This window comes from Leptonychotes weddellii, chromosome 11 (genome assembly GCF_054177405.1).
Source record: "Leptonychotes weddellii isolate Sample4059 chromosome 11, ASM5417740v2, whole genome shotgun sequence".
Classification (NCBI taxonomy): Eukaryota; Metazoa; Chordata; class Mammalia; order Carnivora; family Phocidae; genus Leptonychotes; species Leptonychotes weddellii.
The window spans coordinates 72,991,854-73,019,289 of record NC_138379.1 but is presented as its reverse complement, the minus strand read 5'-3'; the positions used below and the strand labels follow the sequence as shown (position 1 = coordinate 73,019,289).

Below are 27,436 nucleotides of genomic sequence, written 5' to 3'. Positions count from 1 at the left end.
GCAGAGGCGCCCGGCTGGCTCAGTCAGTAGTGCATGCAGGTCATGAGTTCAAGCCCCACGTTGGGCATAGAGATTAAAGATTAATAAAGAAAAATTCAGGGGTTTTTTTGTTTTTTAAGATTTTATTTATTTATTTGACAGAGAGAGACACAGCGAGAGAGGGAACACAAGCAGGCTTCCCGTGGAGCAGGGAGCCCGATGCGGGGCTCGATCCCAGGACCCTGGGATCACGACCTGAGCCGAAGGCAGACACTTAACGACTGAGCCACCCAGGCACCCTGATAAACAAAAATTTAAAAATTCACAGAGCAAAACCATAAAAATGGAAGAATAATTAATATAAAAGAAAGGATAGCAATTACCTGTGGGGGCCTGAATGGTATTGGCAGTTACTTCTTAACCCAAGTAGTAGCTACATGGTTGTTTTATTGCTGTGTAAACTGTATATATACTATATATATATGGATTTTATATACTCTTATGTGTGCCACAGTTCACTTTTTTAATAATGAGGAGAGTTGAGGCCATGTATAGCTAGTGCAAGGACCCAAAGGGAGGGAGGGAGCAGCAGACACAAGAAAGAGGAGGAAGGGACCTATAAACATGTTAAGTACTTGTGTCTATCGTTATCCTAAGGACAATGGAGAGCCACCAAAGGGCTTAAGCAGGAGACAACCCAGAAATCCAACCATCTACTAGGCATCTCCTGCATGCATGTACTAAAACACCTCAGTGTCCAAGATCTTCCTCTGCAAATCTATTTTTGCACACTTTATTCCTGTATCTCAGTGTCTGCCACAAAGTAGTACTTAATAAAAAGTGCTGACAAAATGAATAACATAAAGAAATTTATTTGAAAGAGTGTGCAAAGAAAACGTGGATGGGAAGGATACATATGTCAACTTCAGTAATTGTTACTTCAGGTGGCAGAGAGAATAAATGGTGGCTTTAATTTTATCTACAATGTTGGACATACTACGAAAGAAAAGATCTGAACCAGATATGACTAAATGCAATTATCTCCGAAAACTGGATGATGCACCAATGAATGTGTGCTATATGACACTCTACACCTGCCTGTATATGCGAAACAGGGCAAAATAAACAGTAATTCAATACAGTTTTTGGCATACACAATGCCTTGCACATAAGCAGCACTTAGTAAGTGGTAGCCACCTTAATGATGATGGGGATTACACAGCCTGCCTGTGAAAGGGGCCAAAAGCACACTGATATCCCATTCCAGGACCTGTACTACTAACTGACTAGAGGGTTACTTAATTGACAGATATAGTTAATGTCTGGGTTTTGTTTCATGATCCACAATGTGGGTAACCAATTTAACGTAAACATATCCATAATTCTGTCCTTAAAATATGTAATTTCTTGTTAACTCCTCAAAATTATCTGGTTAAAAATAGGGCTTAAATGTATAGCTTATACTTTCTTCTCTATGGACAATGTTAAAGACTTTACATTAAAAAAAAGAGAGAGATGACTTTGGCTGCAATGCAGAAAATGAAACCAAAGGGAGCACAAAAGACTGAAAACTTGTAGAGTATGGAAAAGGTTTAGAATAGTGGTTATGGGCAAGGTGACAGAGAGAAGATGGTGGTGATGGTACTACTTACATCCTCCAGAAGGTCCTCGGGCAGACTAACCCTGGTGCCCCCCAGGAGGCAGTCCTCCATAATACGTGTGCCATGGCCATCTCCACATGGACCCAGTTCCAAGGGATCCGTCAGCATATGGTCCAAGGAATCCATTGTTTATGTTCCACAGGTAATCTAGACAAATATATGCAATCATACCTCCAGATAGAAAGGCAGGAATCCCAGGGGTCTGGTTGACACTAACACTCCTTCAAAAAATATTCTGGCCCAGAAAATAGTCCAACTCAAATCCAGTTTTATACTTTATCCTCCTACCCTAACTACAGCTACACACCTCTTCTCTCTTCTACCACTGCATTCTCATCTCAATCTTCAAATCTTTTCTAGTAGGTCTCATTGCTCAGAATGCTTCTACAATAACTCCCAAATCTACAGAATTTCTTAAACCTTCATTTTACACTTGAGTAAAGTGAGACTTAGAGATTAAATGATAAACAGATCAGAGTTCATAACTTAAGACTTCTCAGGCCAATAATCTCTCTACCATAAAATAATTTCTTGGGGCGCCTGGGTGCTCAGTCGGTTAAGCATCTGCCTTCGGCTCAGGTCATGATCCCTGGGTCCTGAGATCGAGTCCCACATCGGGCTCTCTGCTCAGCGGGAGCCTGCTTCTCCCTCTCCCTCTGTCCCTCCCCCAGCTGATGCTCGCTCGCTCGCTCTCTCAAATAAAATCTTTAAAAAATATTTTAAAAATTTAACAATTATTATTTTTTTTAGTAATTCTTTGTTATGCTATCATGAAGAAAAATCAACCATATAGACTAGTAAGGCTCAGACACTAACAATAAATTATTTAATGAGGGCCTATTAAGCACCATGCCTCTCATTTAATTCCCACAACTGTGCAAGACAGGTTCATCAGATCTACTCCATAGATTATTAAAACTGAGGATCAAAGTAGATAATTTGCCCAATCTCAGGGATAGTGAATGAATGAAACTCAGGTCTGTCTGATTACAAACACACATTCTTAACACTACACCTCCTGTATAAACTAGTCCGCATAAACTCTGGGGTCTCCAAGCACCTGACCACAACAGCCAGTAAACTTACTAGCCAGTCTGCCAACTAAAGGTCCATCTGATATTTATAACCATGTAAATATAATGCTATTTTTCTCCTCCCTGTAATAACTGAACACTGCTGGTCATCTTTAGAAATGTACATATCAAAACATCTTCAAAGGGGTGCCTGGCGGGCGCAGTCAGTTAAGCCTCCAACTCTTCTTGGTTTTGGCTCAGGCTGTGATCTCAGGGTTGTGAGATCAAGCCCGGTCTTGGGCTCCATGCTCAGTGGGGAGTCTCCTTGAGATCCTCCCTCTCCCACTGTTCCTCCCGCTTGTGCTCTCTCTCAAATAAATAAATAAATCTTAAAAAAAAAAATCTTCAGAAAGCATCTCGTTAGGCTAATGGCTAGAATCAGCTGTAAAGCTGAGGCCACAGGATTGAACAAAACTAACAGGACGACAGGGAGCATTAACTCAATCACTCTACAAACATTTGCTAAATCAATTCTATCTCCTATTCCTACCAAATGGACTAACAAGCACAATAAAATGGAAAGGAAAAAAATCAGACTTAACAGTCAAAATGCCAAACTTCTAGCCTAATCTTGGTGACCCTAGGCAAATCTTACCTTGCCAAGGTGTCAATTTCCTTATTTGTAAGACAAAGGGGAGTTGCACCAGGTCCTCTGTACTATTATTTCCAATTTTGGAATCCTACAATAAATAATCTCCAGATGGATGACAGTTTATATGACTTAATGCAGTCATATAAACATAGTAACATAATGACTTCTGATTCCAAAACTCTTAAAATGATAAAAAGCAGAGCTGTAATATTACTACTAAAATAAGCATCTTCCCACAAATTATTTCAAGTTATCTTTTAGAGATTTCAGATTTATGTAAAGATACTGCAGGGAGATTAGTGCTGGACAAAGCAGATGGTCTCCAAACAACTGTGCTCCATCACCTTTCAATACATGGGGAAATTACAACATCCTGAACATTCTTGGTGCCTAAATAACTGAAGCAGGTGAGAAAGCACACGGCGCATGAGTTTAACAAAACTTTAAAATAGAAAAATTAGCAGAAGCAACCTGATACTTAGAGCAAGGTACTCTTTACAGAATTGACATAGAACAGAATAGTAACTGCAAAGCCACTGTTCTACCTGACTCTTAGGAGGATCGCCCCTGTTTCACAACTTGTTCCCAAGTTTCTTCAACTACGATGGATGTGTAGCTAAATTTAATCTATTCGAGTGGCAACCTTTGCCCTGCTACTATTCTGAACAGGATCTCAAAATACAAAAAGCAGAGAGCTGCCAGAGGATTGGAACCCCGGAAGCCAAGGATTTCTAAATCTTGCGGCGTCCTGGACCTCCGTAGTAGACCAGGAAAGTGTCTCCCAATGGCCTTTCCTCTGCACCTGGGCTAGTCTTGCCTCTTGGACCCTCCCCGACGAAAAAGCTAAACCCTGGGCTGCTTCCGGAGCAAACGCCCGCTCCAAATCCGCCGCCCCTGCAGCTAAACCCCTCCCCAGCCAACCCGGCCCCGCACAAGGCCCGGGTACCGCCCCTCTAAACTGCACCTCTGCGCCCACGGCCCCTCCCCCACACCGTGCCTAACCCTAACCCCCACCCACCCGGCCGCCCGGCTCCCAACACGCCCGCTCCCCTGCCCCAGGCCCACAGGAGCAGCTACCCTTGGAGACCCAGCCGCTCCCTCCCTCCGCTCCCCGGCTACACTTTAACCCTTTCGCCGTCCCGGGCCCGCCCTCACCTGAATCGCCGGCGCGGGTCTCCCAACCCGCAGCGCTTCCCGGCCCGCGGGCTCTCAGACGCGCTCGCTCCCGCAAGGCGTTTCGGTGCGTGCACGCTCCGGGCTCGGGCGGCGGAAGGGGCGGGGTTGCGCGGGGCGGGGCCTGGAGGGTGCCGAGGGGCGGGGCCGAGCGGGGCGGGGCCTGGGCCGGTGAGAGCCCGCGCAGCTGGGTTTGGGTTGCAGTTTGCACGCGGCTTGGGCCTGTTGGTCTCACCTGCATAGAAGCTTCTTCGGAAGAATGTCTGTAGTCTTTACCTAGCCGCGAACTGAGGCCCATGAATGAGTGAATGCAATTTTATTAGCCAACGTTTGCAGAGAGCATACCCTGTACCAGGCACTATGCTAAGCACTTTCTAGCCCCTATCTAGTACTGTAGGCTCTTAGGCACTATTCCCATTTTACAGCTGAGGAAACTGCAGTTTCTTGAGTTTCAGGGAGGAAAACACAGACCCGGAGCCTGTGCCCCTGCGTATCCCCATATCTTCCTCCTGTCCCTGGGCCCCTGACGTTGGGAAAGAAAGTATACACACGTCGAAGAAATACATTTAAAATTAAACTCGATTACATTCCTCTGTTAAGAATCTAGGTCCCAGGGCACCTGGGTGGTCAGTCAGTGGCTGTCTGCCTTCGGCTCAGGTCATGATCTCGAGGTGCTGGGATCGAGCCCCATGTCGGGCTCCCTGTTTAGAGGGGAGTCTGCTTCTCCCTCTTTCTCTGCCATTCCCCCAGCTCGTGCTTTCTCTCTCTCTCTCTCAATGGGTCAGGTAAAATCTTAAAAAAAGAAGAATCTAGGTCCCTGGTGCCTGGGTGGCTCAGTCGGTTAAGTCTGCCTTCTGCTCAGGTCATGATCCCTGAGTCCTTGGGTTAAGTTGCATGGGGCTCCCTGCTCAGCCGGGAGTCTGATGCTCCCTGACCCTCCCTCCTCTCGTGTTCTCTCTCTCTCTCTCTCTCTCTTAAATAAATAAATAAATAAATCTTTGAGAAAAAAAAAAGAATCTAGGTCCCTTTTTCACTGAGTCTTCTTTAGAACAGCTTCAGACTACTTAATCCACAACTTCTCCCAGCAGCCCTGCAGAGACCATCCTCAGGTCTCTCCACTGGATGGAAATGTGTTGGGGAAGCTGACAGGTCAAACTAATGCTCCTCCCTTGTTGGAAAACAGTGGTTTCCAAAGAAAGCCCATTTTTGCTCCCCTGCTGGCTGCCCACCTCCCCTTAGTTCCTGCCTGTTAGACCATTGGGAGGTTTTTGAATTAGAAACCACCAACTAAAAGGGCCGAGGAACACCATTCCATAGTTATCATCCCTAAGTTTCCTTATATTGTGTCTCCGACCAGACCAGCGTGAACCAAAGAGTCAAAACATTATAAATTGTAATATTAAAAAAAAAAAAAATTGGGGCACCTGGGTGGCTCAATTGGTTAAGCGATGACTCTTGATTTCAGGTCAGGTCAGATCTCAGGATTGTGAGATAAAGCCCCACTATGGCTCCTGGCTCAGAGGGGAGTCAGCTTGAGATTCTTTCCCTCTGGCCCTCCCTCCTCCCAGCTCACCCAGGTGCGTTCTCTCTCTCTAAAATAAATAAAAATCTTTTTTTAAAAAAATTAACAATCTCAGTAGTTCTTGTAGCTTCACACATACAAACAAGGAAGATGTTTTTTAAAAAAAAATATTTATTAATTTTTACACCTGCTGAGTAGCACAAGACTATTAACACTATAACTCACTGAATGTACAATAAATGTTCACATTTAAATAACAGGACAGGGTCAATATTTTCAACCTGTGGGTCAGCTTTAGCATCTCATGAAGTGCTTTTTAGCCCTAGATATCTTGAGAGTTTTTTGAAAGGATAATTCCAAATCAGAAAACAATTCAAGAAGATCAAAACAATAGGTTTTTCCAGAATAATAGGAATTTTACATGATGAAATGTCTACTTATGCAGCACAAATCAAAGAATAAAAATGTAAAATGTGTATGTAACCTACTCCAAAATTTTCACACTGCACTGAAGTCTAGAGTGCCAATATGTCCTAAGAGAGGCCACAATATAAACATTGGCTACATACTTTTTTTCCATATTGGTCTTCAGATGGCTTATAATCCACCATCTCTTCAAATCCAAGTCCTTTTGAAAATCTATTAACTTGGAATGGACATGCAGAATACCTGATCTTAAAGAAGTGTTGTTTGGCTTGACTGCACCTGCAACCAACTCTGGTTGATAATATACAAATTAGTTTTAGATCCTTTGCTTATTCCACGTAAGTACAAAAAGAGAAAAAGAAAAAACTTAGGTGGGAAAGAAACAGAGTCCTTCCAAACTATTTTCTTCTGTGTATTTTACAACTTGAAATAACTGGCATAAAATGAACATTCTGTTCAGTGATAGTTTTCTCTTTTAATCAATAAGTTATTCCTGAGGGAAGGGGAGGTACTTTGCTGGTTCAAATTAAAAAGGACCCAATAGGGCCAAATTTAAGGTGTAAAAATTTAACTGGACCTTTAGCAAAGTCTAATATTCTTCACCTAGCAAGTCTTTCTAGACTGGACACTAGGATATTTACAATCATTACACTGTGGGACTTTGGAACCCAGAGTCTCTGTTTTGTGACTTAGGGTCAATATTTTCTATTGAAAACATCAACATTACATCTTTGTTACCAAAGATAGACTCCATCCCTAGTTTCTAACATTTACCAAGTAACTTTCTCAAGTTCTCTTAGTGCCCAGATTTTCAGGGATAACTAAATAAATGAGGTCTCAAAAATAAAGTGCAAAATCTACATATTAGTAAAGTTATTTCAACAGAATGGTTTTTCAAAAAGATGTCTTTACCATAAAGAAGCCACTATACTTTTTTAGTTTATAGAACCAGTTTTTACCCAGAAATGTAAATAAAAAAGATTAGTTAACTTCATTTGAAATTGAACTTAGGTCTTTCTGTTCAGGAGTGATAAGTTCCATCATAGGATAATTACTCTAAAAATGTGTTAGTATGTCACAAAAAGTTGTTAAAATACACACTGATTTCTGTAATGGTTTATGTGTACAATTGGAATGCACAGGAAAAAGGAGGGAAATGTTTTTCCCCATTGAGTTCATAGCCAATAAGGCAGCAAACAAGAACACATATAAGAAAAACTATCGCTGAGGCAGACTTTTTTTCCTCCCAAACGACAGTGTAAGATGCATAAAGATTGGATTTCTTTAATATCCCTTATAATTACCTTGACATATAAACAGTCCCCACATTCTTATTTTTCTCCTAAGTGTGAAGTTGGTCATCTTTCCAAAAGGTCCAGGTGAGTTACAATATGCATAACTTAAAAGTATTAAAAAAAATACGAAGGGCCACCTTTCCATCCAACCTTAAAGAATGTTCATTTTAAGACAGCATGAGAAGTACTAAAATACACTGCATGATGTGACAGTCGAATGTACGCCTGATAAGAACGAGGAATTTATCCTGTACCAATGAATGGTAAATGGATCCTGCAAGGCAGGACAAGGTTTCAGTGCTTTTCACTTTATCGATAGGTAATTATCTTAGTAATTTTTCTTTGTACCAAGATCTCGAACGCCTCCTTCTTAATACACCCCAACCAGAGAATGGGAGGCAAAGCTTTAACGTAGCAGTTTAAATTCTGCTGACATCAAACAAACCTTTTCTCTTACAGGGAGTCTACCGTTGCGGAGTAATAAAGTAAATAAAATAAATCCGAACAGGAGGTTCTGGCCTCAGTGGCTGAAGGCCTGCACTTGTGGAAACACCTGGGCAAAGCACCACCAATAGTAACCCAACAACAGTCTCCCCAAAGAGGCAAGCTGTTGTTGTGGTTGTTTTAAATCAGCAATAAGAAAAATCTAGAAGACGGTTTTTCCTTCAGAACATCACGGTCAAACCTCTGTTTCATCGTCTTTATTTTCATATTCGATAGGCTCCCCTTGTTAAATTACTGAAAATGCAAACTCAAAAGATGAAGCAGTTCTGACTGAATAAAATGCCCGTCTCCTTCAGTGCCATGGCGTGGAATGAAGAAGTCCAGTGGCCATGGACCTGGCACATCCTTTCTCCACCTTTGGTACAAACGTGATACACCACCTAGTATTTCCACAAAGGAAAAGTAAGGCCTATCAATGTGTTAAAAAAACCAACTTGAGAGTAAGGCGAAGTTTCTCCACCTTGAAATCTACTTTCCCCTGAAAGATCTCCATTCCATGGCAGAAGCTCCTAGGGTTTGAAGAGTCAATTTGGTAAAGATGACCTTTATAAAAGGAGCCCCAGTGTGTGTAGAGTGTCAAAACTGTGGTTTCCAAATTCTTGAGTGAATGATAAATCTTAAAAAAAGAGTTCCAAGTGTTGGAAGCTTTCAAACTTATGGATGAGAAAAGACATGATGTGACTGCTGGATTCAAGCTCAAGGGTAGAAGTTAAGGTTTAGTGATATGCACTTCGCTGCTCCCATTCCCGTTGGTGGTGGTTGTAATGATGTACTGTGTGGGCTGCTGTTGGCTGGTGGTCTGGGGGTCCAAGTCACTGTGTGTAGCTGGCTGAACCTGGACTCCCGTGGAGAGAGCAGAAGCTTGCTTTTCCTCCAATTCTGGTTGACTTTCTGATAACACATAATGACCCTAGAATAAAAAAAGATCTTTAGAAATCTGAAGTCTAAAGGAGCGGGGGAGGTTCTTGGTGGAGAGAAAAAGAAGGAATATGAAAGGAAATGTTACAAGGTGACACCAAAATAGGCACTTATGTGAGTACTTTAGAGGGGATGGATCAGTCAGAGTAATAGACTACCAAGGTAATTTAAGGGACCGCCTTAGGTGTTCCACCAAATGATATAGTGAAGAGCTTCGAGTACAGAAATTTGCATTACAATAGTGACCTATGTGGCAAAGGAAACGTGGGCTATTGTACTGCTCCTAAGAATTTAGATAGTCATGAAATAAGATTGCTGTCTATTAATATTTAAGAGTAATACAAAATAGATCACAGAAGAGATATTTAAAGTTTCCTTAAAGAGACATAATGGCTCCCAAGACAGGGAGTCAAGATCAGTGGTTCCTAGGTTTCAGAATTTCATAGGCCAGCAAATTAAAAGTAATAGTAAGTATTCCCAAATTTTATTTTGCCAAGTAAAGTCATTTTTATTTTTTTTTTTTAACTTTTTTTTTTTTAAAGATTTTATTTATTTATTTGAGATAGAGAGAATGAAAGAGAGAGAGCACATGAGAGGGGGGAGGGTCAGAGGGAGAAGCAGGCTCCCTGCCGAGCAGGGAGCCCGATGCAGGACTCGATCCAGGGACTCCAGGATCATGACCTGAGCCGAAGGCAGTCGCTTAACCAACTGAGCCACCCAGGCGCCCAAGTAAAGTCATTTTTAAGATGCTACTGTCAAATGAGAGAAATTTTAACACTCAAAAGTATAAGAAGAATACAATCTTAGAATAAAATCCTTTACATTGAATCAATTTAGCTTTATGAAAACATGCATTGTCATTATTTTTCCTTTGATCATGAAAACTTCACAGACGTGGAGCTAGCTATCTCCTAAGTTTTTAAAGAAATGTGTCCCTTGGCAGGGTGATCGGTCTGCTATATAGGCTAAGAAAAAAGAAGTAACAGAGGAAAACCCAGGCAGTGAGTGGCCTTTCCAAGCACTGTCCAGAAAAAAAGCCATAGGCAAATACCCATTTGATTTCTCTAGGGCCATGTGCTCAGAGTCCACACTCATCAATCTCTGATTATGATTTCGTTTCCCATGTGAATCTTTCTCTAGCAGGAGGAGGCTGGCTCTCAGCCTAGGGTCCATGGACTACTAGGTGGTCCATAGATAGGCTTTAGAGATTCTATGAACCCTGGAAAATGTACATTAAATTTGTGTGTGTGTGCACATGTGTGAGTGTGTGTGTGTATTATGGCAGGAGGAGGGGAAGATCCTTGGCTATAATCAGGTTCTCAAATGAGTTCCTGGCCAAAAAAAAGGTAAAGAGTCAATGGGTCTGACAGGGAGTAAAAATCTCACTGATTATGCCAATGAGACTATTCCATTGTACATTAGTTATTGTCTTCACTGACCGTAGCGTTACTCTGGATTTACACATCTCTCCTAAGTCTAGTTAATGTGAGTTTGTGTGCTAAGAAATAGGTAACCTCTCAGTATGCTTTGGGGGAAAAAAATCAGGTTTTCATTTTTGGGTTTTTGTTTTTTTTTTTTTAATTTATTTGTCAGAGAGAGAGAGAGCACAGCAGAGGGAGCGGCAGGCAGAGGGAAAAGCAGGCTCCCTGCTAAGTAAGGAGCCTGATGTGGGACTCGATCCCAGAACCCTGGGATCATGACCTGAGCTGAAGGCAGATGCTTAACCGACTGAGCCACCCAGGCGTCACAAAAAATCAGGTTTTGAGGCCACCAGACTACCCTGCTACTCTTTGAGACCTCTTGGGAAAGAGTCTTCCCCTGGGAACCTCCCAATATCCCTAGCCACTCATGAGTATGTTTCTTAATTTAAATTTACATACTGTTTTCTAATTACTTAGAGGCAGGCCAGAACAAACCAGTGACGATAAAACCAGAGGTAGCAGATAAAATCAACATTGACCTGCCTAATCTAAATAAAACAAGATAATTCATGACAATGTTTTTCCCAGGCGGGGGGGGGCGAGTGGGGGAGACTGAATGTTTAAAATAGCTTAAAAGAGCTCCATAACAGATTCATTCTATTATTCTCTTCCAACCCAGTTGAAGACCAATAGTCATGAATACTTTCCACAAAGCACATAAAAAGGTGATCAATTACGAATCTGTATGTATATGGGTCTAGGAGGTTCATTACAGTTATTAACTGCATAGGTATTTATTGACCATTTGCTATAGCCCAGCGTCCTGTGCAAGGCACTGAGAATAAAGAGATAAAGACCAAGACCCAGCTTTCAAGGAATTCATTGTCTGCTGGGAAAAGATTGACAGTAAGCCAGTAATTAATATAAACTATGATAAGGGTTATAATATAACTCCACAAGGAGTTATGGGAATACAGAGGAGGTACTTCTAACTCAGATAAGGAAAGCTGAGGAAGAGGAAACAGAGGGAGGGGAGAGTGGTGTAGTGTGATGGACAGGAAAGCCCTCCCGAGCAGGTCACTTACCGGCGTAACTGCCTTCACTTGGCCAGTGGTGACAGGAGTGGCCACACCACTGTCTGTAATCACAAACTGACCTGGGGGAAGTGTCATCATTTGAATCTCCGATGCTGAAAAAGAGGAAATAGCCATACTTCAGTGGTCTCAGATTTTAATACAAGTTGTAGAAACAAATACCTAACCATTGGCCACATTCTTGAGACATTTTCCATAGATTTGCTTGCCATAGAATCTTATCATGATACGATTTCTTGATACTCTGATAAGAATGATCATAGGAAGTTAGCAGAGAGTTATCAAATATCAGAAATAATCAATGCAAAAAAAAAAAAAGAGAAATAATCAATGCATCTCCCCCAAATGTGGCTTCTGAATATCCGTAAGACAAATATTCAATAATTTTTTTTAAACCTTGAAATAAGTTACAAAGGTTTACCTGTTAGCTCAATATTTTTAACTTTTATATTCGGATTTGAGTCATTGATAAATGTACCCACTATTGCCTACTAATCACAACATAATCTAACTTGAATTTTATTTCACCACAGTGTTATTAAAGCAAATTAAAAACAAAGTTCACCCTAGCATCCAGTTGATAGTCTTTATATAATAGCTTCTGTCTGATTCCAGAGCTGATATAGGAAACATTGTAAAATGAGCCTAGATCATAAAATAAGCTGGGATCATACCAGCATGCAAGATGCTGTAAGAGACTACAGGGTCATGTAGAAAAGACACAGGGGCCAATTCGAAGATGCTCTCATTAGCCAGTGATGGGATAATCTGAGCAACAATAAGGGTAACAACTGCAATGGCTTGAAATATATTTACTGTGTTGAAATTCATGAGAATACAATGATAGTAAGACACACACGCATACCCCTCATTGGTCACCTGGGATAATACTAGGAAAGAACTCATTATTTTGAAAACTGGTAAATAAAAGAGATGAACTGAATATTTAAAGGATTTATCCTGCCCTTCCTGTGCAAACTGCACCGCAGAGTAACCTGTTAGTTAAGGTAAAAATTTTTTCTTTACAGAAGTTTTCTAGGGGCACCTGGCTGGCCCAGTCGGTGGTGTGCATGACTCTTGATCTTGGGGTTGTGAGTTTGAGCCCCACACTGGGTGCAGAGATCACTTAAAAATAAAATCTTAAAAAAGAAGACGTTTTCTAGCTGATAAGTAAGAAAAGAATGATAGAATCAGAATATGACAATTTTACAATCTCTAATGAAACAGTGGTGCAAAGGGAAAAGACAGACAACCAAACATAATGTGCCTCCTGATGGAAGTACACACCACCAGCCAGAAGTGTCTTGGGGGGGAAAACTGAACCTGAATTTGATCAAGCCTCCAGTCTACAGGAAAGAAAAGGGACAGAAGAAAGCATCTTAAATGATAATATAGGGATGACAACAGCAAAATTCAAAATGTGAGAAATTCTACAGAACAAATGACCCAGTTTCTTCAACACATAAATTGCAATTTAAAAGAGAGAGAATACATATTTAAAAAAAAAAACAAAAAACAAAAAAACCTCAAAGGCTGCCTGGTCGGTAGAGCATGTGAATCTTGATCTTGGGGTCATGGGTTTGAGCCCCACGTTGGGTGTAGCAATTACTTAAAAAAATAAAATCTTAAAAAAAAACCTTCAAAATATATAACCAATTGCAATGCATGAGCCTTATTTGGAACTCAATTTGAACAAACCAACCATAAAAAAAATTTATGAGGGGCGCCTGGGTGGCTCAATCAGTTAAGTGACTGCCTTCAGCCCAGGTCATGATCCCAGGTCCTGGGATCGAGCCCTGCATTGAGCTCTCTGCTCAGCAGCGAGCCTGCTTCTCCCTCTCCCTCTGCCTGCTCCCCTGCTTATGCTCTCTCTCTCTGTCAAATAAATTAATAAAATCTTAAAAAAAAATTTATGAGACAATCACAGAAATACGAACAGTGGATATTTGATGGTTATCAAAGAATTAGTGTCATTTATTTTTAGGTTTGATGACAGTACTAGAGTTGTGTTTTGTTTTGTTTTTTTTTAAAGATTTTATTTATTTGACAGAGAGAGAGACACAGCGAGAGAGGGAACACAAGCAGGGAGAGTGGGAGAGGGAGAAGCAGGCTTCCCACGGAGCAGGGAGCCCGATGCGGGGCTCGATCCCAGGACCCTGGGATCATGACCTGAGCCAAAGGCAGACGCAACGACTGAGCCACCCAGACGCCCCTAGAGTTGTGTTTTAAAAAACATTTATGTGGGCACCTAGGTGACTCAGTCAGTTGAACATGGGAGTCTTGATTTTGGCTCAGGTCATGATCTCAGGGTTGTGAAATGGAACCTCACTTCAGGCTCCACACTCAGCAGGGAATCTGCTTGAGATCCTCTCTCTCCCCCCTGCCCCTCCCCCTCAAATAAATAAATAAATCTTTAAAACTATATATATTTATGGATGGAGGCACCTGGGTGGCTCAGTTGGTTAAGTGTCTGACTTTTGATTTCATCACAGGTCATGATCTCAGGGTTGTGAGATGGAGCCCGGCATTGGGCTCCACGCTCAGTGAGGAATCTGCTTGAGCTTCTCTCTCTGCCCCTCCCCCCAGCCCCACTCATGCTCTAAATAAATAAATAAATAAATAAAATATTTTAAAAAATATTTATGGATGAAATAATATGGATTATTGTATAGTTGGGGGATTGGAAGAGAATGTTGGGGTACAAATGAGACAAGACTGGCCCTGAGTTCATAACTGAAGTTGGATAATGGGTACCAAGGCGTTCATTATACTACTCTATTTTTTGTATTTTAAATGTTTTCCCTAATAACTTCAATTCCAGAATCTTTTCTTCAGGTTTTCTATTATTCCCATGGCGATCTGCATCATGCCACATTTCTTTCACAGGAATTAAACTTAGTATAAATGTCTACTGACCAGGGTTCTCCTGGTATTTACCGTGAGTAGGAGTCTTTCCCCGACTAGAAACAAGACTCAGCCCTCATTGTGACCACCAATATTTAAGAGAACAGAGTGTAAAAATAACAAGAACGTACAGTTTGAGCCTGATTCCATACCAAATCCACATAACACAGCCAAGGACAATGGAGACAGACTCAAGGAAAGAAATCAGTAGTAGGAGGAAGACCAACACTGGCCTTCCTAACTTCTCAGCCCCTACTGCTCCTAGTTGCTACTATCAAGGGCTGTTGTTTCCTCTATTCCAGATCTTCAGTCATAAAGACCCCATGCTTTCCAGCTCATATCCAAGGCTGCCATCCCCACCAAATCTGTTCACCATTAGGACCTCCAGCACCAGCCTTTTGCTGCTTCTGTAGCACTAATCTCAGGGTTTTGAAAGCCAACTACTCATATCTCTCTCTCTACTAGATAATGATCTCTTTGAGCCAAAGACTATCTTATAAGGAGAGGCCACAGAGTGGGGTGGTTTGGAGTGTAAACTCTGAAGCCAGACTGCCTGAGTTCCAATCCTCTAGTTACTAGCTGTGTTCCTTGGGCAAGTTACTCTGTGTCTGAGTTTCCCTATCTATAAAGTGCAAATAGCAATTGTACTTATATGTTGTTGTGAATACTGAATGTAGTATATATGTGGTTTAGAATCATTCCTGGCACCTAGTGAGAGCTTAGAGCTTAATGAAAGCTGGCTGTGTGGTGTTACTGATATGAATCAATATTAATTTTTTGTATAGCCAGGGTCTAGCACATCCACCTATACAAAGACTGTATTCAATAAATGTTGATGGAAGAGATGACTCACCACCATCAACCTACCCTAGATCCATCTATTCTGCTACTTAGTCCATCCGCCTACACTTTCTCTGGCAGTGTTCCTGATGTCTCTGAAATGGGTGGCTCTCTGAGATCAGAACGCTGCCTTGAATTTGGTCATGAAACTCATTCAAGGACATGCACTACGAAGTGTAGAAAATGGCCAATGATACTTTAGTCCAGAAAATTTATTCTAAAGCTGATGAAATTATGACCCTTGAGTGTAGATTCCCCACCCGTGAGCTACAGCACCATCCCTGTTCCTGCCTTACAGTAGCCACGGAAGGAGTTCCAAGCGTTGGGTAGGTAGGTGTGTTGTACAGAGGAGCCCTGCTGCTGCTGGAGAGCCTGGCCCGGTGTGGAGGCGCCGCCTTGTATCTGCGAGGGGCTGAGCCCTTGCTGGGACTGCTGGGACGCAGGGCTCAAGGGCTGCCCAGTTACCTAGAGAGAAAGACAAGGCGGGAGTAGAAAACTAATCACTTCCAATTTAGTTAAGACTCACAAATAACTGAAGGAAGTAAATCTGGCTAACATGAATTATAACACTGGAAGTATCGCTGCTAAAATAATAATATTTTAAATAAGAATAGGATCAATGAAAAGGAATCATAACTATCGAAATCCTAATTCGTTTTCAAAGGATTATCTACAAGAATATCCAAAAAAGTAATTTCACTGAGCTCATTAGAAAGACAAATGGGGCGCCTGGGTGGCTCAGTCGGTTGAGCGTCTGCCTTCGTTCGGCTCAGGTCATGATCCCAGGGTCCTGGGATCGAGTCCCGCATCGGGCTCCCTGCTCTGTGGGGAGCCTGCTTCTCCTGCTCCCACTCCCCCTGCTTGTGTTCCCTCTCTCACTCTCTCTCTGTCAAATAAAAAATAAAATCTTGGGTGCCTGGGTGGCTCAGATGGTTGAGCGTCTGCCTTCGGCTCAGGTCATGATCCCAGGGTCCTGGGATCGAGCACCACGTCGGGCTCCCTGCTCCGCGGGGAGCCTGCTTCTCCCTCTCCTCCCCACTTGTGCTCTCTATCTCACTATCTCTGTCTCTCTCAAATAAATAAAATCTAAAAAAAAAAAAAAAAGACAAATGAATGAAAGTCTAATTATCTTCACTGCATAAGATTTGACAAATTGAGAAGCTAAAGAACTTGCCTATGTCACAGAGTGAATCTGTAACACAAATTGAAGTAGAACCCAGAAATCATAATTTCCACTGAGTACACTGGGAAATCCCACCCAGGTAGTGGAGATAAACACAGGTGTACAGGCAGACATCCATGGAGAGGCTTACTCCTGTCCACAGGATAGAGCCCAAGCCCCATAGTTTGCCATTCAAGCCCTCCATTTTCCAGCTCCAAACTACTTTCCCAACTTTTCTCCCAAACATCATTTCCTATTAGTAACCTAAACAGTTTTCCATAAATAATACCAGTTTCCCACCTCTGTGCCTTTACTCACAGTGAGACCGTATTCAGATCATAATGCGTTCCCCAACTACCATGTCAAAATCAAACCCCTCCTTCACGACCTCATTCAGATACCACTTCTATAGAAATATCCTTGATTCCCTGCGAAACAGAATCTTTCCCTCTTCTGAAAGCCCATAACTTATCAATATAGCCACATCATCCTTAGACCCAGGCAAGACCCATCCTTAGGCCATGGCCCTTCTAGGTGACACTTGGGAACCAGAGTTCCCCATTCCCTATGACAACAGCCCTGCACCCACTTCCAGGGCCTGCACAAGTCTATTCCCTGAGTCCGTCACCTTGCAGGAGTCCTAGCTCTTGGATGCGGGCTCCTCTAATGGCATTTGGGCACAGGGGACCACGGGGGTGGCCGTGGGATCACTTGTGCAGGGATGTGGAAGGAGCTGAGACACGTGGGTCGGGGTGCCCATGTGGGTACACAGAAGCCCTGTGAGGTGCAGGATGGAGGCTGGGTGAGAAGAAACAGGGAGCAGTCTTGGGGAAGGTCGTCCCTGTGCCACCACCTTCTGAGGAGTCCCTCCAGCCTAGGGTTCCTTTGAGAAACTTAAAAGTGTGATGCCCGTGGGGGTGGGAAAGAAGGGCCCCTCATGGACAGAGGTGACTGTCTGGGACTGGGAGAAGGGACAGAAACCTCACAGCTGCTGAACCTCACACTAGAAGGAGGGGAGGGGCCGTCAGATGGCAAGCAGCAGAGCCTCCCATCCCCGATGCCCCCCAGTAAACAGGAAGGCAGAGAAAGTGCATGTTTATCCTATGGATTTCCACAGCAGTCCGAAGGGCACAGAGCCAGCAAGGGAGGGAGAAATCCTTTTCCCCCTTCCTCCCCCCCCAGCCTAGCAGATGCCAGGGCCACCCACACGTTTGGCAGGAAGGCAAGGAATTTCGAATTGGCACCAACCATGTTATTTAGTGGCAATTGTTACTTAGCATATCCTTTTCAATTTTGTTATTATGAAAATACACGTGTCAAGCAGCAAGATAGAACACACATTTTTTAAAGTTTTTACTTAAATGCCAGTTAGTTGGGGCACCTGGGTGGCTCAGTCAGTTAAGCGTCTGACTCTTGATGTCGGCTCAGGTCGTGATCTCAGGGAGGTGAGATCAAGCCCCGTGTCAGGCTCCCTGCTCAGCGGGGAGTCCGCTTCTCCCTCTTCCTCTGCCCTGCCCCTGCTTGCTCTCTCTCTCTCAAATAAATAAATAAAATCTTTAAAAAAAAAAAAAAAAATGAGAGAGAGTCTGTTTCTTGGTTTGCCCCTCTCTCTTTTTTTTCCCTTTGCTCATTTGTTTTGATTCTTAAATTCCACATATGAGTGAAATCATACGGTATCTGTCTATCTCTGACAGACTTACTTCACTTAGCATAATAGTCTAGCTCCATTCATGTAGTTGCAAAGAACATATTTTATTTAAGTTTGTTAGCTTGATTTGAAACTTTTAACCACCCAGACACATGGCATGCAGGCTTTCATTTGTACTCTTGTTCTGGAACCTGTGAATATCAGAGGTGGGCCTACATGTATCCTTTCTGGTTCAGATACCTTCGCTTTATATCCTGTTTACTTCTATATATTTGTTATGTCCCTACTAGACTCCAAGCTCCTTGAGGGCAAGACCTAGAAAAGTTTCATGAAAAGGGTAAGATTTTTAATAAATATTTTTTTAATGGATGTAGCTATGCTGTCTCAATAACAGCCTCTATGATAGAAACACAACAATACGCCACAAAGTCACTGTTCCAAATTCAAGAAACAACTTAGCAACTGCATGCTATCAAGACAGCCATTTAGGGCGCCTGGGTGGCTCAGTTGGTTAAGCGACTGCCTTCGGCTCCGGTTATGATCTCAGGGTCCTGGGATCGAGCCCCGCATCGGGCTCCCTGCTCGGCGGGAAGCCTGCTTCTCCCTCTCCCACTCCCCCTGCTTGTGTTCCCTCTCTCGCTGTGCCTCTACCTCTCTCTGTCAAATAAATAAATAAAATCTTTAAAAAAAAAAAAAAAGACAGCCATTTAGAATAGGAAACAAAGGCCTAGGTTGGCCCTAGGATATCAGATCACAGGGCTCCTTTTGCTTAGGGGAAGCTCATCACTTAATGCAAGTGTGTCCATAATGCCAATATAAATCCTGGAGGCAAAGGTAGGATCTTTAATGAAGGCCCAAAAATAAACGGTATCGTTTCAGTAGTCAAGCTGACTGGGTCTGAAGACAATGCCTCTTCGCTCTGATGAACGCTCCAGGGTCCCCAAGACCGTACTGCCTTTCGTGAGCAGTGGGAGAACATACCTGGGACGATGAGGGGCTGGAGGAAGTGGGCTCTGTGACTTGGATATGCTGCACCTGGATGGCATGCTGGGTGTAGGTCTGAGGGTCGTGGAGCTGGCCAACGTCCACAGTGGACTGCTGCGACTGGTGTGGGGAAGTGGCCTAGAGGGCAGGAAGACCAAAAGCATACTGATTAAGGGGAAGGGAGATCCTTCCAGAGAAAACGTTCAGCTGAAACAATATCCCAGCAGAAGAGCAGACGTAATTTCACACCCAGGGTTTCGCTCCCAGAGAGCCCACACCTAAGCCAAGCCGGTAAACACTAGCAAAGAAGATCATTTTAAAAGTTACGCTTGGGGCACCTGGGTGGCTCAGTCGTTAAGCGTCTGCCTTTGGCTCAGGTCATGATCCCAGGGTCCTGGGATCGAGCCCCCCATGGGGCTCCCTGCTCCATGGGGAGCCTGCTTCTCCCTCTCCCACTCCCCCTGCTTGTGTTCCCTCTCTCGCTGTGTCTCTCTCTGTCAAATAAAGAAATAAAATCTTTTTAAAATAAATAAATAAATAAAAGTTACTCTTATAAAACATAAGCCACTAATGCTATTTAATTCTGAAAGAGAAGGAGAGAAAGGGAACATAGCTCCTTGTAATAAGTTGAACGAGAAGCTCTCAGGGATCAAAAGTCCTTCTCCCTTAAGTTTCAATTAAATGTAACGCCCTACTCCTGATAGGTTAAAAGAGATCAAAGAAGAGAATTTGCTTTCAGCTACTGACCCACTAGAAGAGTGGTTCCCAACCTTTTTTTTTTTTTTTTTAAAGATTTTATTTATTTATTTGAGAGAGAGAGAATGAGAGAGAGCGAGTACATGAGAGGGGGGAGGGTCAGAGGGAGAAGCAGGCTCCTTGCTGAGCAGGGAGCCCGACGTGGGACTCGATCTGGGACTCCAGGATCATGACCTGAGCCGAAGGCAGTCGCTTAACCAACTGAGCCACCCAGGCGCCCCCCAACCTTTTTATGTATCCCAGACATCTCTGAAAATCTGGCTAAAGTATAGTCCCTTTTTCCAGAATAATGTACATATACATCACACTTTTCAGGCAATTTCAGGGATTCATAGGTTCTTCCAAAGCCTGAAGTTAAGAAATGTCCCATAAGAAAAACAAGATAAAGAACAGTCAACAACAGTAGCAACTCCTTATTTCCCGCTCTGGTATTAGTCCTAAATTTTCCTATTTTCCTAAATTTTCAGACCAAATTATTTCAAAGCAATAGCTTTGATCATTTGTGCCTTGAATACACCTCCTCAGCATACTTAAATGAAACAACAGTTCTGGGAGGATTTCTTCTTTTAGCTCCCTCATCGGTGAGAATGAGCTACAGAAGACAGAAGGAGCGCAGTCACACCTCTGTACGAATAATGTACTGACTGACATTTGAAACTCAAAATTATTCTTTACAACCTCCCTTTCGATGCCCAAGTACCAAACTGGTTCCCCACCAAGTAGTCAGCTCTGGTGCTCAAGGATTCAGAAGAGGCTCTGAAGGAGTTCACGTAGGACTGCCCCGCGGTAGCACAGGATGACAGTGTACAGGGCAGCCGGAAACCTCTGGAAGGCTCTTGAGAGAATCTCTTACACTGCTAAGTCCAGAGCCCTACACAGCCAGGAGAGCTTGCCAAATGCCTTAGACTCAGACCTTACACGGGAAGCACATGACGTGGGGTCCAGCTCTAGCTCTGAGAACTGGGTGCTCTTGTTGACCGCCCCCCCCGCCCCCCCCACCGCCATACTGCCTAGGGGCAATCTGGCATTCCTGAAGGTAGAGAGAAACATGTACCGGAGCCACTTGTACCACTTGAAGCTGTATGTGCTGAGGTTGCTGAAGACCAGATGTCGACTGGGACACAGGAATATACTGAATTCTCTGGTAGTCCCCCTGCGACGTTCGGTAATCGGTTGTTAAGGTCTGGGACAGCTCTGTCATGGCTTGGGTTAGGAGGTCTGTTGTCTAGAAAAGTCACAAAAAACACACTAGCTGGTAACACTACAGCTTGTACAAATTAGCCCTGAGCTCAGATAGGAGAGATCCAAAGGCGAGAAGATGCTGGAGGATTACGTATGTCTGTATCCACCTGTCTGTGTCAGCCCCGATGGCATTACCCGACAGGTTCTGACCATCTTGCAGCACAGGAACGGCACTGAACATTTCTTGCTGCTCCTTCTACAGACAGCTTTGGAAAGCATCGACTAGGAGACCAACCACACACAGAAGGCCCTGGTAGAAAACCGAGGGATAATGGGCTACCTTTTGCAGCCAATTATATGGCAAGATGGACGTGGCTTTGGTATCGGAAGCCGTGACGGGCACGGAAGGGGATGAGGTGCCCTGATCAGTCACATACTTACCACCACGGTCTCCCCAGTAGCACTGTCTGTGGTTAACACAGCCGGGGCAGCACTGATCACAGCTGTCGTCAGCGGTGGATGTAAGGTGTTAGGGAGCTGGGCATACTCTGGGTGCTTCTTTCGAATGTGCTGTACCATCTTGGTCTGGAAAAGTATGGCAAAACCAAGAATCATTACTGGAGTTAGTTATCTGCAATTTTTCTCAAACACAAACCCTGCCACGATCCCTGAAGTCTTTCTGGTTTTGCTTTGAAAGAAATAAGGTGTGCCCGCTCCTCCCAGAGCAGCACAGAGTTTGCAAGAGGCAAAGGAAGAGGCTGAGAAGAAACTGAATACACATGTGACCCCAGGCAAGGTCAGCACACCTCACTCACAGTATCCCCTAGCCCCCCCCAATACCTGCAGCGATCAATCACAAGTTCTCCGCCTCCCACAACCAAGAATGACCCCCCCCTTTTCAAGATCTATCATGTAAGTTCCCACATTGTGCTTCTGTAAACCTGAGCTCATAAAGCATGAGCATAAAGTATTCCAATATGAGACCTTCAGCAGACCAAAGAAAAGGAAACCAACTGAGCGCTCCGGTTATGTGTGAGATACACTAACTCTGGGGAAATTCCACTTATTCTCTTCCCATTCTGGATTTATAATCCCTATCCTCAGGAAACAGCTCCTCAGCCATCGGAACTGGACAAAACACCTCCAGCAGTCCTGCATCAATTCAGAAGAAGCCAAATGCCACCTTCTCTTATGAGATGCCTTAAACAATGACCTTGATCCGGACGCAGTCAAAGCCCTTCCCGTACCTTGCTGCTGTACTGTTTGGAGCAGTGAGGGCAGCACACGGGAGGGGTAGCTATTGTGCCCGTGAGCTGGGTGTGGGTGCTCAGCATGGGGTCTGGCTCTCCTGGGCCAGCTGGACGGAGTTTGCGAATGCTTGGTGGGAGCTCAGCCCCTGGATGGTTCTTCAGAATATGGGCTTTTCGTTTGCTGGCACTTTTATAAACCTGCAAATTCAAATGCTTTGTCATGAAAGCAGTACACGGTTCTACTTTCTTACTTAAGAGCGAAATCTCTAACAATTCTGTTGTTAGGTATGAGAAAGGAGAAAAAGTATTCAGGTAGCGTAAAATAAAATATTTTAACAGCTATATTGAAGGATATCTAAAATAAGAACCTAATGTAGATGTGCTAGGCATCTTCCTAGAATTTATACATCTAAGATAGTAATAATAAAAATACCCCTTACCTTGAAGTTTAAGAGGTAGATACACAGTCACAGAAAAAGAATGTTTCAAAGGCCAATTCATCCCACTTAGCCTTTCTACAAAAGCTCTCATATGTTTACTAGTACTAGATGCCAAAGAATCCTCCAAAATGGCAAGTCTAAAAGTGCCTAGTACCTGTAATGGTGAATCTATGCTTTAAAAAGTTTCCCAGTTTTGGGGCGCCTGGGTGGCTCAGTCGTTGCGTCTGCCTTAGGCTCAGGTCATGATCCCAGGGTCCTGGGATCGAGCCCCGCATCAGGTTTCCTGCTCGGCCGGGAAGCCTGCTTCTCCCTCTCCCACTCCCCCTGCTTGTGTTCCCTCTCTTGCTGTGTCTCTCTCTGTCAAATAAATAAATAAAATCTTAAAAAAAAAAAAAAAGTTTCCCAGTTTTAAGCTGACACAACTACACTGTATAAGGAAAAATATTACAATGAAACAATACATGTATATTCAGTCTTTTTGCAACTGCACAAAAATAAAGGTGAAATAGTACAAACAGTCTTCCATTGCAAAACTCCTCCACATCCTACTCAATCTTCTAGAAATCCCAAACCTACTGTATATATTTTACAAGTAGGATGATAAACAATTTCGCTTTAGAGCTTAGGAATTTAAAACGAATTCATATACTAAGCTCCTGGTAAGCCTCTACTTTTATAACAAAACCACAGAGAAGGAAAAATGTTAAACACAAAGTCAACTAATGCTTAAGAAAAAAATTTTGACTTAAAATGAGGCTGCACTTTTAGCCCTTTCTCATCTGAATGGAAAACTACTGAGAGACAGGGAACCATCTGTTAAGAGTAAGTGTAAGATCTAAGTATATGTTTATACATGCGGACAAACGGGCTCTAAACAGGGCTCCCAGGAAGCATCCCAGTGTGGACAGTTTCCTTTTACCTTATCACAGTACTGACAAAAGTAATCACGGTTGGGCTTTATGATGGGTAGAGTTAACTCTGGCACCTCTTCTATCTTCATGTCTGGGTGCCTCTTTGATAAGTGATTTACCTAAAGGGGAAAAAAGCAAATGAGAAAAAGAGAGCCTATTACAAAGAGAAGCGAACCAAATGCCTCTGGTCTTGACTGCTAGAAGTTGGAATCCTGGGAAGCCATGCCCCAGAACAGGCATGTGGCCAGATCGAGCATTTCCAGGCCCATCTGACACCAAGCCTTAACAATCACGGTTAGCAGGAGTTAACAGTCATTCAGCAAATTACTGAAGGGAATTGGGTCACAGCGGATTTCATTAACACTCTTTGACTGAAAGACCTACTGAAGGAAAATGGAAAATTACACCAGCACAAATTTCATTGTTGAATTCTCCCGATGCAAACCCATCTTTCATTATTTAGTGCCCTGGCCTTAACTGAGGACACTGAATGAGATACAAACTCAGGTTCTAAATTTTAAATAATTCCCCACGCCTCTAGTCCTACCAGAACTGTAATAAAGTCAAAATGAATTCAGGGCAAAATGAATTGAACTGGCTATCCTGAGGTGTCTCCTAAGCCGGTTCACACACCCTGCTTTGAAGGGCAGTTTCCTTCTATTGCTGTTTCCCAGCTGGAAAAGGGGGGCATTACAGGGAGCAACTAGGGAGAAGGAAAAACCCCACCAAAAAGGACGTTCAGGAACACAGAAGAGAAGAGGGAAATGAAATATAAGAGCAGAGACCGAGCACGGTAAAGCAAAAGAAAACTCATAATGGAAAGTGACAGAGAAAGACTTATCCCAAGAGGTCAGCAGAAATGAGCTGTGGCACAGGAGGGCAAAGGGAGGGGCACCTGGGTGGCTCAGTCATTAAGCGTCTGCCTTCAGCTCAGGTCGTGATCCCAGTGTCCTGGGATTTAGCCCCCCATTGGGCTCCCTGCTCGGCAGGGAGCCTGCTTCTGCGTCTCCCACTCCCCCTGCTTGTGTTCCCTCTCTCACTGTCAAATAAATAAATAAAATCTTTAAAAAACAAAAACAAAAAAAAACAGGAGGGCAAAGGGAGACTGGGAAGAACTCCAAATTGGGCATCGTGTGCTTCTTTCTTTTCCCCTAGCCCCTGACAAAACCTACTGAAAATTTCGCACAGAATACTGCACAAAGCCATCACCATAGACAGAAATGGGTGGGTCTGGAAGCCGCTTGGCACTGACCAGCATGCCTCGTCTCCGGAAGCCCATCATACACAGGCGGCACTTGAACGTGAAGCTGTCGTAGTCCGTGGATGTGATACGAGGCTTGAACGTCTTGGAGCGGCTGATGCGGTCAGCTTTCTTGGCCTCCCTCTCAGGGTTGTGCATCCTCTGCATATGTTCCCGTAGTTTGTCTTTTCGCTATTTAGAGAGAATGTTTGAAAAGGCAGGGGAGTGGGGAGAGAGGGTAGAAAATTTTTAACTGAAGGGATTAAAAAAAGCAATACAAGTTACCAGTAAGCACAACCTACCAAGAGGCGTCCGAGTTACCAGGCTGCTGGAATGGACAAACTCTGTCCCTTAGCAAATAAGTGCGTTCCACTGAGTTTTGGTTTTGGGGAAGAAAGAATTTGCATGTATTATGGAGAAGATCAAAGATTAATGGAATAAATTTGGTATTAAGAATTTCAAGACAGGGGCGCCTGGGTGGCTCAGTTAGTTAAGCGTCTGCCTTCGGTTCAGGTCATGATCCCAAGGTCCTGGGACCAAGCCCCGCGTGGGGCTTCCTACTCATCAGGAAGCCTGCTTCTCCCCCTCCCCCTCCTTATGCTCTCTCTATCAAATAAATAAATAAAATCTTTAAAACAAAAACAAAAACAATTACGAGACAAACTGATAATGAATGATAGGTAATACTGTATCTACAAAACCATTTGTATGCTTAGTTCCCACACGTTTTAATAATTCTTCCAAATCCGGGTGCCTGGGTGGCTCAGTTGGTTAGGCGACTGCCTTCGGCTCAGGTCATGATCCTGGAGTCCCTGGATCGAGTCCCACATCGGGCTCCCTGCTCGGCAGGGAGTCTGCTTCTCCCTCTGGCCCTCCCCCCTCTCATGTGCTCTCTCTCATTCTCTCTCTCAAATAAATAAATAAAATCTTTAAAAAAAATAATAATAATTCTTCCAAATCCCACATAAATTTAAGTATTTCTCATCTTATGGACTTAGAAGTTCATGTAAACAATTACATTGCCCACTGTGGATGGAGCATACGGTCTAGGTCAGGTCTTAGTTTGATGACCTAATCTAGTGATACATGTTGATATGAGTCCATAAAGAGAAAATCAAGCAGAGCCCATCCCAAGGAAAAAAATTTCAAAAAATGCCAGCTCCCTTCTTCAGCATTTCTCTCTTCTCTTAGACATGATTAAACTATTATTGGTCTTGGGGCGCCTGGGTGGCTCAGTCGTTAAGGGTCTGCCTTCGGCTCAAGTCATGGTCCCAGGGTCCTGGGATCGAGCCCCGCATTGGGCTCCCTGCTCCACAGGAAGCCTGCTTCTCCCTCTCCCACTCCCCCTGCTTGTGTTCCCTCTCTCGCTGTGTCTCTCTCTGTCAAATAAATAAATAAAATCTTTAAAAAAAAAAAAAACTTAAAAAAAACGACTATTGGTCTGATAAAGATTTTGAACCTTTCCACCAGAACAGTTCTCCCCACATTTTGGTATAAGGACTTTTATTTAACCACTGCCTTTTTTCAGCACATTCATTTAACAAGTACTTCTTGAGTGCCCACCGAGTATCAGGAACCATTCGAAGTTCAGGGTTCAACACTAGGACCCCTCATCTACCTCTCTCTCCTGCTCCTCCTACCCCCACCCACCTCATTCCTGGAAAGTCCAGCAGAGAATTTCAGAGTCTCCTACTTTGCAGTAAAGTCTGGATTACAAACCTTGCCCTAAATAACAGTAGTTCTCTTTTTTTTTTTTTTAAAGATTTTATTTATTTATTCATTAGAGACAGAGAGAGAGAGAGAGAGAGGCAGAGGGAGAAGCAGGCTCCCAAGGAGCAGGGAGCCCGATGCGGGACTCGATCCCAGGACCCTGAGATCACGACCTGAGCCGAAGGCAGACGCTCAACCATCTGAGCCACCCAGGCGCCCAACAGTATTTCTCTTGAGTGTCTTTAGATACAGTGATAAAGCTCACCACCCCAGACTTCTGTTGCATTTCTACTTTTTTCCCAGCATCGGTGTTCACCAATTTCCCCTCACCCATTCCCTTTAAACAGACCAAGTTATTGTAACTGACTCATTACAGAAGTCCCAAAGCCCCCTACTACTACTACTACACCGAGCTCTGCATACAGAGACAGACGCATTTGCTGAAGGCCAAATCTCAGCAAGTCTTTTCCAACCTAACAGCCCTAAGCCCAATCCATTATGCCCCCACTCTCTCCTCCTGCCTAAATCCTGCTGCTGGATCAGCAGTGTTCCCAAACATCTAGCCTCCCAAGCTGCAAAGCCCAATTCCTCTCTGTCCACACATCAGCCTGGCATCCAGACACAAAGTCCTACCAATTCTCCCTCAGATGTTTGTCTTGAATATGGACCCTCTTCTCCACGCCCGCTGCCTAGGCCTTAGTTCAGCCCAGCTGTAAAATGCCCCTGGAGCGTCTTTACTGGCACGAGCCAT

At 43.6% G+C, this 27,436-nt stretch overlaps 2 protein-coding genes across 4 annotated transcripts in view; both read right to left on the bottom strand.

The window, feature by feature from the left end:
• The window catches only part of NFRKB (nuclear factor related to kappaB binding protein), a 35,728-nt gene extending 31,158 nt beyond the window's left edge, over positions 1-4,570 (bottom strand). The window contains exons 1-2 of the mRNA XM_081797346.1: positions 4,461-4,570; positions 1,632-1,787 (exon numbers count right to left, since the gene is read on the bottom strand). Coding sequence (XP_081653472.1) covers positions 1,632-1,766 — 135 coding nt within the window. The 5' untranslated portion in view covers positions 1,767-1,787; positions 4,461-4,570. The remainder of the gene's footprint in view (positions 1-1,631; positions 1,788-4,460) is intronic.
• A 1,781-nt stretch (positions 4,571-6,351) lies between these two features.
• PRDM10 (PR/SET domain 10) overlaps positions 6,352-27,436 on the bottom strand; it is an 89,784-nt gene continuing 68,699 nt past the window's right edge. For 2 of the 3 annotated variants that reach the window (XM_081799092.1, XM_081799093.1), the window contains 9 exons: positions 24,988-25,167; positions 23,744-23,854; positions 22,382-22,582; positions 21,576-21,719; positions 21,007-21,177; positions 19,194-19,334; positions 15,699-15,867; positions 11,650-11,753; positions 6,352-9,135 (listed from right to left, as the gene is read on the bottom strand). In XM_081799092.1, coding sequence (XP_081655218.1) covers positions 8,935-9,135; positions 11,650-11,753; positions 15,699-15,867; positions 19,194-19,334; positions 21,007-21,177; positions 21,576-21,719; positions 22,382-22,582; positions 23,744-23,854; positions 24,988-25,167 — 1,422 coding nt within the window. In that variant the 3' untranslated portion in view covers positions 6,352-8,934. The remainder of the gene's footprint in view (positions 9,136-11,649; positions 11,754-15,698; positions 15,868-19,193; positions 19,335-21,006; positions 21,178-21,575; positions 21,720-22,381; positions 22,583-23,743; positions 23,855-24,987; positions 25,168-27,436) is intronic. The other variant, XR_014138846.1, reaches the window with a different exon arrangement.